The sequence below is a fragment of the Anastrepha obliqua genome, chromosome 1 (genome assembly GCF_027943255.1).
Source record: "Anastrepha obliqua isolate idAnaObli1 chromosome 1, idAnaObli1_1.0, whole genome shotgun sequence".
NCBI lineage: Eukaryota > Metazoa > Arthropoda > Insecta > Diptera > Tephritidae > Anastrepha > Anastrepha obliqua.
In genome coordinates this window covers 69,408,080-69,420,141 of record NC_072892.1, presented here as the reverse complement: position 1 = coordinate 69,420,141, position 12,062 = coordinate 69,408,080, and the positions used below count along the sequence as shown (strand labels likewise).

Sequence of the window (12,062 nt, the reverse complement as noted above, 5' to 3'; positions counted from 1 at the left end):
AAATGGAGCCTTCCAGATGAACCAGGTATATAGGCAGCGAAAAAAATATTCATGCTTCAAAGGTTATGTTGTACATCTGGTGGGACTCAAAAGAACTCGAATTTTTCGTCAGATGAATTCGTGTGTGGCCCGAAAGATGGAGTAAAGTTGTAGCTTCCAATGGCACATACTTCACATAATATCATGTATTATTTAATTGTTTAAATAATTCATAACTTGGGCTAAGAAAGAACGGAATCTTATTCCCATACCCAATATCTCGATATATAGGATTAAGGAAATTTTTGGCGGCTTTATTAGCAATATTTTTTAATAGGGTTGCCATCTAATTTTCGCGTTTCCATCCAATTTTTAAATTTTTTGGTAGCTTCAATTCAGACATATTGTAATAGGGAAAGTTGTCACCTAATTTTCTGTGTGAAATTTTTATTCAGTTAAGTATTTTGAAAAAAGCTGAGCCTATATATATTTATTTAAAAACTAAATTCATGTTTATAGCAATAGGAAGTAAATTGTGTTTTATACAACATTATTCGAGAGATGTGTTTGATTAGGGTTGAATATTCCCTGCAGCTGACAATAGCCACTTGGTAGGGCACTGGCATATAAAAGTAGACGTTTGAAAATAATGTAAAATGGCAGGAGAGTGAAGACGGGAATTATTACCTTTTCTTAAGCAGCTCGGTCTCCATTACGCTTATACTAGTTCTATTTACCACCGGGTATAGCTGTCATACCACTCGCGCTAATATTGATATTATCGACAATAAACTCATTACAATCCCGCTGAAATATGCACGTAATGTGACATTCTTCCATAAATACATAAAATTTTGAATTTATAGGTATACGCATAAAGACTTACGCTTACATACACTTGAATTCATACATATGTAGGTGTTTAATTTAGATGTTACAATGGTTACTAATGAATTTTAGCGTTAATTGTTTGCAGTTTGCAAAAATAAATAAATTCACGCTTGGCTAAAACGTTTTGAGTTGCTAATATTTTATTTGCGGCATTTTCTTCTACTCTTCATTTTCATTTGTTAATATATATTAGCGGATTTTGTTAAAAATGTGCTAATGTGTTCTAAGCGCAACTTTCAAGCAAATTCACGCTTTTTTTCACGCCATCGTAAGTGTTTGCCCTTCGCGATGGCACGTTTTCCTAAATAATTCGCGTTCCATTTAATCTTTGGTTTTTTAATGATTTTTTGTGATTTTTGTGATTAACATTTGATACGTTAAAATAATCGGAATTTTATGTACACAACTCATTATAGCTGAGCTGGAGGGTGCTACGTTATTTTAACTTTTTCACATAACGGTTGCCTGTAACAACCTAATGGAATCGATGTATATTCATATAATATAATTGCAAGCCAATGTTTATACAGACAGGCAACCCTAAGTGACTAATTTACTAAGTGATGTCTGCCTGTTCGTTGTCTGGGCACTCGCTGACTTCTGTGAAACTTTTTGTGTCAGAAAAAGAATTAACTGGAAAGCCCGTTCAGCTCTTTCGGAACTTATTTTATTTTTGCATTTGCTTTGACCAAAGTATTTCGCCCTTCTAATCATATTACATTTATTCCGAAAGTATCTAGAAAAAATTTCAAGTGAAAGTTAAATTTAAATTTATGTAACGGTGCTTTACAAATTATTTAAAACAAAAATGTTTCAATCCAATTTAACACCTGCTGAAGACTTTTACATTCAGTTCTTTAACAATTTGTATCACTAAAATATCTTACTGAGTACTGGAAGAATGTTCAGCATCTCCACTCTAATTTTTGAAATGTTTAGGTATACATACATACAATAAAATTTCGTCCAAGGGAAGAAAACGTATTTAAAATAGTTGGAATTTTCAAAAGCTTCACTCTTACTTACTTACTTATATGGCCTGATCAAGGATCGCAACCCCCTACCGGATTAATGCCGACTGCAACAAGTCTAGCCAGGCGTATTTGCTTTGCGCGCGCCCTTTTCAATTTGTTGTCCTCTAACTTGCCATATGAACCCCGTGGCCGACATAGCCCAGCCAGCGCAAGCGCTCTTAACTAGGCCCGCAATGTCGTAGAGTTCATACAGCTCGTGGTTCAATCGGCGGTAGTAGTTATCGCGACACGAAGAGGGCCGCGATTCTCCGAAATGTCTTTCTCCCGAATACACAGAGAATGTGAAGATCCTGATATCCCAATCGTTGACGACGGAATTGTCGTTCCGCTACCCGATCATGACGAGCTGAGAATAGCGATAACGCGGCTAAATAACAACAAAGCCGCGGGCGCCGACGGACTGCCGGCTGAGCTATTCAAACATGGCGGCGAGGAGCTGGTAAGGTGCATGCTGCAGCTCCTATGCAAAATATGGTCGGATGAAAGCATGCCTGCCGATTGGAATTTAAGTGTGCTCTGCCCAATCCATAAGAAGGGCGATCTTGCAATCTGTGCTAATTACCGCGGGATTAGTCTTCTAAATATCGCCTGTAAGATTCTAGCGAGCGTATTGTGTATAAGGCTGAAGCCCACCGTCAACCAACTGATTGAATCTTATCAGTGTGGCTTTAGACCTGGAAAGTCTGCCATCGACCAAATATTCACAATACGCCAAATCTTGGAAAAGACCCACGAAAGGGGAATCGACACACACCAACTTTTCGTCGACTTCAAAGCTGCATTCGACAGTTCCGTAGTTCCAGGAGTTTTCTGTATGCCGCGATGTCTGAATTTGGTATCCCCGCAAAACTAATAGGGCTATGCAAGATGACGTTGCTCAACACCAGCCGCGCTGTCAGAATTGGGAAGGACCTCTCCGAGCCGTTTGATACCAAACGAGGTATCAAACAGGGTGACTCACTGTCGTGTGAACCTGATGTTGGAGAGCATCGTAAGAGCCGCAGAACTTAATCGCTCAGGCACAATATTTTATAAGAGCGTACAATTGTTGGCGTATGCCGATGACATTGCCATCGTCGGCCTTAACAACCGCGCTGTTAGTTCTGCCTTCTCCAAACTGGATAAAGTGGCAAAGCGAATGGCACTGGTGGTGAAGGAGGATAAAACGAAGTACCTCCTGTCTTCAAACAAACAGTCGGCGCACTCGCGTATCGTCACGTCACTGTTGACAGTTATAATTTCGAGGTTGTAAAAGACTTCGTTTATTTAGGAACCAGCATTAACACCGATAACAATGTCAGCCTTGAAATCCAAGGTAGAATCTCTCTTGCCAACAAATGCTACTTTGGACTAAGTAGGCAACTGAGCAGTAAACTCCTCTCTCGACGAACTAAACTAACACTCTACAAGTCTCTTATCATGTCCGTCCTAACGTATGGCGCAGAAGCGTGGACGATGACAACATCCGATGAAGCGACGCTTGGAGTGTTTGAGAGAAAGATTCTGCGCAAGATTTTTGGACCTTAACGCGTTGGCAACGGCGAATATCGCAGGCGATGGAACGATGAGCTGTATGAACTTTACGACGACATAGACATAGCGCCACGAATAAAGATCCAGCGGCTACGTTGGCTGGGTCATTTCGTCCGAATGGATACAAACGCTCCGGATTAGAAAGTATTCGATGCGGTACCAGCTGGTGCTAGCAGAGGAAGAGGAAGGCCTCCTCTGCGTTGGAAAGATCAGGTGGAGAAGGACTTGGCTTCACTTGGTGTGTCCAACTGGCGCCGGTTAGCACGAGAAAGAAACGACTGGCGCGCTTTGTTAAACTCGGCCAAAATCGCGTAAGTGGTTAGAGCGCCAATTAAGAAGAGAAGAATACCCCGCGGCTGCATCAGTTTGCGACAAAACCCAAGCTTCAGCGCCATGGTGTAGCATGGGTAAGATGAACGTCTTGTAAAGTGTTAGTTTTGTCGGGCGAGGGAGGTCTATGTGGGACTGGGACTACATATAGTAATACCCTTGTCGGTTTATCTCCGGGCTGGCATCGTTTGTTGTTGTTATAGCGATGCTAAATCTTTGACAATTTCAAAAGTATAGTTGTCCTCATAAGTGCTGCATCCGAAATGTCGTGTATCTTCTCTAGTGGACAGCATATACTTCCTCTTGCCCTCGTTAGCCGCCAAACCCTCCGAAAGTTTGCACTCGCAACATAAAATAAATTCATAATAAACGAAAATCTTTGCTTGTTCGTACATCCGACTTATTTTTTTAACCGGTGCATCTCTATCTGAATCAGACACACTTTTTAGCTTTGACCCAAATTTGTTTGATATCGAAGATGAGCAAATTTTAAAAACCACCACCTTCATCTCTCTTACAACAAAAATTTTCAAACGGACAAAAAATGTGGTTGGATTTTTCAATAAATGTATATAAAATTCGATTTCCCCAGAACTTTGTGCCTTTTCCAAATTTTTATAAACACAACCGTTCTGTCGATTTATTGGAATACCTGCCACGTGTTATGAGATGAAAGAAAAATAAAAAAGAAAGGAAGACTTATTTACATTACGTGCTTTCCCTTTATAATATAAAATATCTTATTTATTATTATACCAAGTGCACTTCACAAGTTCGTAATTAATGATTTTACATGCTCATATAAGCGAATATGTATGTATGGACGCATTTACATAAGTACACTTGCCTACGTGCCTACATGCCTGCCTGAAGATCGATTTGATCGCCGTGCCATCGCCGGCGGGTATCATCTGTAATTTTGCATATAAATCCTTCAAATTAATTAACAGCTACAATGTAATGCATATATGAGTATATGTGTATGTGTGCACTTATGTAAATGGGATTGGTTTTTATTCAGATTTATGGACCCTAAAGCACATAATTTAAAATAAAATATTTATTGTTGACGGAAGCCTCTGGAAAACTGGGAAATATTTTCATTGTTTTTAATTTCAAAATTTATAGATTACTGCAAGTGTCACCTCTGCAAATAATATGAATTAAGAAAATATTTATTTACATTAATATGACAAAGAAAGCATTCCTTCAGTCTATGAAGATGAGTGGAAAAATCAATGAAATCAATCCAACTGGGGAGGCGATACTTAACAGACAATTTGTGGTTTGATCATTAATTTCTTCCCTATTAAAGGAGGGATATCTGCAATTTTAAGTCATCTTCAAATGCGATACTCACTCATTGTTTCTATGAAGAAATAATTGACTGTTAACTGTTCAACGTGGGTAACTCTTGGCAGCGCTATTTCGCAGCCCACCGCTTGTCAAAGCTTGATCTTTGCAATTAACCTGGTGACTAAGCTGCGAGTATTAAGTTTAGTGAAACTTTCTACGTCAAAACTTGCCGTCTTTGCAGAAAGCCAGACTGTGTGCCAGGCGAATAAGTCGGTAACAACTCACTCCCAATACATTGAATACAATACAGCGACTTCATTATCATAGGATCAATCGAAAATACAAGTGCCCGAGACAGGACTTGGGAAGGGAGCTCCCAATTTCACAAGTTGAGGATACGAAGAAAGGGCAAGTGGATTTAACCGGGCACCTGCAGAGTATCGTATTTACTTTGGCCGAAACTCGAAGAACGAACAACGCAAAAAACGGAACCCATTGAGGATCACCAAAACAATTTTACGACTTCTCACAGGAATATTAGCAAAGGACTAACCCATAACTATTTCTGTAGGTGATATAAAGATGAAGAAGATTTATTCTCCGAATGCCCGGGAAAACTATGATATTTATTCGAAGACGTAAACAGTTTAAGCAGAGTCTAATTGGAAGTGCTGATTGGATATGTCAAAGAATAAGGTTTGTTTAAGGATACGTGGGAAGGGAACTGGAGAATTAGCTCGAACGATCTTCTCGATTGAACTCTATGTTCACGGGTGAGCAACTCTGAAAACCGGCTCGGCTTAACTAACTTATCTTTTTAAGAGTAGCCGACTGTAGTAAACCAACTATATATTCAAAGCCTCATTGAAGCGTCGCGCCGTCGATTTATGGACTTTTTGCTATTTTTGATGTAACGGCAATTTCAAGATTTATAATTTTTTTCCCCCTTTTTTCTTTTGGGTCATTCACAGGCTCCGGTAGCGCCTGTACTACGACACGAAAACATCTACGTCACAAAAAGATAAAAAGGATAAAAATTTAAAATACTTTTCCTAAATATTTCTGGTATTTGGTAAATTTAACAAAAAATATTTATGTAGATTGCATTATGTCGACACAGATGCAAGCTGACAGCCACTGAAGCCACTTTCTGCCTTTGGAAATTACACATGAAAATAAATTAAAAATACCAAATACCAATGCCTTGCCATGTGTAACTCTGACTCATTTTTCTAGCATCGTCGATGAGCACCTGGTATTTGCTCACAACAAAAATTGAGCTAAGTGATTCGCTTTTAAGCTAAGTAATTCAAAATTATTCTGAACTAATAGCACTATTTAGTATTCTCTAGTGAATGTAACGTAAAGGGGCGTAATGCATAATTTATGAGCTTTGATAATAACATATCGTCATCAATGTTATTACTTTCAACGGAAATATCAGAGAGATTACACATGGCTTTTCTAAGCGTGTGATGGCAATAAAAGAAATAATCCAAGGGGTCATTAATTGGCGATTGTGCTGGCTATCATTCTGGTTTCGAGCAACTTTTGATAAACTTTTTTAAGTGATAAACTGTAGTACAAGTAGTAGTTGGAAGTTTGTCCAAAAAGTAGCTTTTAGGCGTATAGGCACCATTTGTTGCTACTTTTATGGGTTTTGTTTCTTGTATAAATTTACAGTTAGCATCATTTATGTGCCTTATCTATTTGAGCCACTACTATAGGTCCATGCAGATAGTTTCTAGCTGAAGTCGATTCATCCGTCTTCTCATTCCGCCCTATGTTGGAACGTCTGTGAACTCACACAATACAGGGTGAACGATATGAAGTGTTACCAACTTCACACTGCTTGTATCTGTAAAACAGCTCATGACCTCAACATCAAAATTGTTCTAATGACAGTTCAGTATATTGTTTATAAGCCATCAAAAGCATTTGTGTCTTAGTTTTGTTGAATTTTTTTTTTCTGTGATAGAATTCAAACGTAATAGTGTGATTGCGTTATATTTGGCTTGAAAATCACAACCAGCCATTGTTCGTGAGCTCAGTCACCTCAAAGTGAATAAAATGGTTGTGTATCGCACTATAAAACGTTACAATGATACTGGTAGCATTGCAAAACGCTATTGAGTTGGACCAAAAAAACCGCAACAACGCCAGAAATGGTTCGGAAATTGAAGGCTCAACTTGACCGAAATCCACGTCGAAGTGGAAGAAAAATGGCCAAAGAACTGAAAATATCGCAACACAGCATTCGATGCATATTGAAAAATGAGCTCAAGGTCAAGGCTTACAAGTTCCAAAAAGCACACGTCTTTCACCCCAGCAAATAAAATTTCAGTGCGAAAGAGCAAAGGAGTTGTTGGGCTTACACGAACGTGGCGAATTTCCTTGTTTGTGTTTTCTGATGAAAAAAATTTCCCAATTGAGCACTTCATAAACACTCAAAACGATCGTGTTTACTTGTCCGAACGCTCATACGAGAATTTGAGCCTACGTATGGCCACTCGAGTAACTTCCCATCGCAAGTAATGGTTTGGGCCGCAGTGACCGCTGATGGACGCTCTCTAATCGTTTTTATCAAGCCTGGTGTTAAAGTGAATGCGACTTAGTATTGGGAAAATGTTTTAGAAGCTGCTTTAGAGCCGTGGACACGCAAGCATTTCGGGCGTAGACCATGGACGTTCCAACAGGACTCAGCACCGTCACATAAAGCTCGTGTGAACCAAGATTGGTTAAAAAATCATGTTCCACACTTCATTTCGTCCACACAATGGCTTTCGAATTCGCCAGACGCAAATCCGATAGACTATTCCATCTGGTCCATTTTGGGGAGTAAGGTTAGGACCAAAAAATATGCCAGTAGGGATGCGCTGAAAAAAGCAATTACACGAGAATGGGCCAAAATACCTCAAGATCACATTCGTGCAGTATGCAACTCATTTTTTGACCGTTTGAAGGTTATAGTCAAGGCAAAAGGGGGTCATATCGAGCTAAAGTGAATATATAATATGTTAAAATTGTAAGTCAATATCAATTGTTAATGCCAGAACTAAACTTCCAAATTGTGGAAGTTTACTTTGCAAAAAAATAAATATGCTCGCGAAATACATATAGCGCTGACCTAAAACGAGCATTTTTATCGAAGAATTGTGTTTAGTGATGAAGCTTATTTCGGGATAAATGGCTACATCAATATATAAAATTGCCATATATGTAGCGAGGGCAATCCTCAAGCCACAATGTTAAGTCATTGACTTATACCGACAAATCAGCAACTCCTGAAGCATTGGAAACCAATATTCAAGCCAGCATTCACACCAAGCGGCCAGATTTATTGGAAAAAGTAGTTAAAAATTGGACTGATCGAATGGACCATGTCAGATATCATATTCAAAAAATTAATTATCTACCGGATTATAATAAAAAAATTCATTCCAACAATGTTTTTGTGTTGCATTATAATTTTAAGTTCTCAAGCTCTTGAAAAAATGCTCGATACTTAGTTTAAATTTAGTTCCCGGAGATAATATTATTCACAGATTTCACGAGATTCTCCTATAGCTGTTTCATACCACATATGTATCTGTTTTTCAACCAGCTCCGCAGCCAAAATCTTTGTTTTCTTCCCGTTCTTTAATTTCTTGTCTCTCTTTCGGTTTAGTTAATGAGGCAAAAACGTTAGCAGACATTACTATTTTCTATTAAAAAACACTGAAACACGCACCGATTATCATCACAGTTTCTTTTCGGCCGCTACGTACCAAAAAAATATTTACAAAACGCGACGTTGAATCGATCGCGCACAAAAATTTTGTTCGAAGTTATTATTTGTGTACCAATCCAGCACGATAAAAATCGGAGCCGTTAGAGGGGTCTTAGCTTAAGAGGACATTAAAACATTTGCGAACGTATACGTTAGTCCTTTGGTTTCGTGGTACTTTCAACTATTTCTCGAGTTAGCTTCTCGTTCCAGTGACAAATGGATGAATGTCTCTGAGGACCAGTCGTAAAAAGAATTTGCCGAAACTGTGGTAATGGAAGTAAGCATTCTTAGTTTATTTTTTGTAAGTTTATAAAGCGTTTACATCTTTTGAGATTTTCAACTCCCAGCCAGACATTGTGCCAATGTAAGGTAACAATATTTGTTTCTTAGTTTTGTACATTGGAGGGCAGGAAGTATAATACGTCTATGCACTCCAGGAGTGATGATGACTTTACATCAGAAGATTAATGATAGAGTGGTAAACACAGCTCCCTTTTTTTTGGGCCAACAAGGTGTTCACCACATTAGTTTCTTTGTACGTTTATTCTTGTCCACAGACCGTTTTTGTAACCCTTCACTTGAAAAATGCGGCGCCTATGCCTTCTGCCATCTTCAAGGCGCTTGTATGTTAATACTACAGGAGATGCCTCTCAAGTGAGGAGGTACCTCAATTTGCCTTGTTGTTCAACTCGATCCTGAATTTGTTCTCAAAATTAGTGACTCCTTTTTTATCATCTCTTAGAAGTCAGGCGAGCGAAACCAACACGGTTTCTGCCTTCATTTACTATATATTTTTAAAGTCCTAACCACCCCTCTAAAATATGCTTGCTTTGGTAGCATTTTCTACAATTGATAGAACAGTGCTCCAGAATCAAGCAACCATTCTGTTAGTTTGCGGCTTACATTTTGGAAAATTCCAGCTTTCTGCATTACCTTTAGAACGGAAACATATTTGATTCTTCTTGTTGAAGGCTGGACCGGCTATCATACAATACATTTCCATCTTCCTGACTTTCTGGGCCCCTCTGCGTAAGTACCGGATAAGCTAATTATTTATTTCTTGCATATGCACATAATTGATGTATTCCAACAGCTGCTAAGCGTTTCCATCACCTTCCCACTTGACAAAGTTCATTCAACCGTCTCTATTAGACAGCCAAGTGACAGCACAGTGTACTCAACTCGCATTTGTGTTACACCTCAAATTTGTTGCAATTACGAAACTGCACGAAACTATATATAGTCTACTACATGGCATTTTTGCGTTTCGCTTAATTATCGTGACACTAAAAGGTACTAATTACCGACTCAACAGCGAAGCTAAATAGTATAATATTTGCTTCGAATTCTAGAATATAACCTATGCAAAATTAGTAATAAAATTGCATTTCTACAGGCCGGCTAAAAGGCCTAGAACGACTCTGTACTTAGTTAGCTTACTTGATTTTTCCGAGTCATTAAGCGCCTGCTGTTACAGCTCGCTGACTACATCTAAAATTTACGGCTTGTGAGCTTTTTTTTCGATGTTACTGGAAATCACCAAGTCGTAAGTACAAGTCACACATAATGTCATAATACCCACACTTAATGAGCCAAGCCAATCATGCGACCCCCCGGCGACGTGGGAAAACAGGCCAAAGATCAATGATCGTGTAATCGGGTTTGGCGCGCGGTCGGCGATCGGGGCGACACTTTCGTTTTCAATGAAACTGGCTGTAGTGAAATAAAAAATGAATTATATATGAGTTTTCCTATAAGTACGGTACGGGCGGGTACGCCAACAGCAATGATCGACGTTCAAGCGCCACATCACAGACACATGCACACAAGCACATTCGCTCGTCTATCTATCCGCCCAGCTGTCCGCTTGCTGTTTGTTTGTTCACCTGTTCATTCTCGCACGTCTGTGGTGGGAACGGCTTGAGTCTGACTACTGGCTGGCTGATAATCTGTCGATATGCCTCAAACACGCTTAGCGCATGTAATTCCCGTGATTTACACGAGATTCGCAATGTAAACAAGGCGAGAGATATAAATATGAATGAATGATCCTCGCCGATCACGCCGTCACACAACCAGACATGAGTTGTAGAAAGTTGGTATGAAACCGAAAAAGGGCGCACGTCGAACAAATTGTGCAGCTTTTAAGGCAATTAAGTATTGCAAAACGTTTTTCGTTCACTCCAACAGATATGCAACTCGTTGTTAACACAATTAGCCATAATTTGAGCGTTAAGTAGGCAATGCCGACGAAGCGTTAAATCGACAATAAATCGCAAGCAATGTTTTGTTACGACTACTGCTTATAAACATACATACATATATAAAAATGTATAAAATAACCTTGTCCGAACTTCACAAGCGTTTAGCAAGCGAATTCTTTTGGGAACTATTTCATATCCACACAATTTGTAGCGTACACATGTAATTAATCACGAATTCTTATTGTTTCTTTTTGCACAGATTTTTCACTTCAATTTTTTTCTGAACAACGAAAAGGACGTTACGTGAAAAAACAGCAAAAACACGATCGACATTGATTAATTGTTAATCAAAAGTTTAACTCATTAACCTTGACCTAACTAACTTTGACCGCCGACAGTTTCGTGTACGTTCGTCCAAGATGAGCTTAATCGAAAGCGGACGTTATCGGTTGCGGAAAGATTGGGCCAGCGCCTCCATACCGTCATTGGTCGATATCGATGAGCATGTGAGCGATGAAGTGGAGAATTCAATAAACATCACCACGCCACTACCGCCACCAAAGCCACCGCGACGCAGCTCATTGGCCTTGGGCTTGTTCTCCAGCAAAGGCGACAAGAGCCAGAAGAGACGCAGTTCGATTGCAGTCTCATTTCTGCGGCGAGACACTAATAAGGTAAGTTTGTTATGCATTATTGTTTACTCGTACTATAAATATATATATGAATGTAGATATGAATTACGGCTTTTAAGAAAATGAAAAAAGTCTAGGAAAATTAATATTATATATAGTTAAGTCCTAGCGCCTAGACATAGCGATCCTACGGTAAGATTGTTTTAGTGGTTTTCAGAATGAGTTGAGTAGCAATTCAATTCGGCATTCGATAGCCCAGAAAACCTTCTAAGGGCCCTGCCCTTTAACACGCAATGCAAGAGTAATTTATTTTAAGATTAGAATTTGAGCCCAGCCGCAAAATATTAAAGGGAATATCTTAACTACGTATTCTTAATTGGCCGAGTTTAACAAA

The 12,062-nt window shown here is 39.1% G+C and overlaps 1 protein-coding gene across 8 annotated transcripts in view; it reads left to right on the top strand.

Moving 5' to 3' along the window:
• The window catches only part of LOC129253536 (TLD domain-containing protein 2), a 323,786-nt gene that overhangs the window by 53,629 nt on the left and 258,095 nt on the right, over positions 1 to 12,062 (top strand). For all 8 annotated transcript variants that reach the window (XM_054891966.1, XM_054891965.1, XM_054891964.1 and 5 more), the window contains exon 2: positions 11,296 to 11,710. In XM_054891966.1, coding sequence (XP_054747941.1) covers positions 11,456 to 11,710 — 255 coding nt within the window. In that variant the 5' untranslated portion in view covers positions 11,296 to 11,455. The remainder of the gene's footprint in view (positions 1 to 11,295; positions 11,711 to 12,062) is intronic.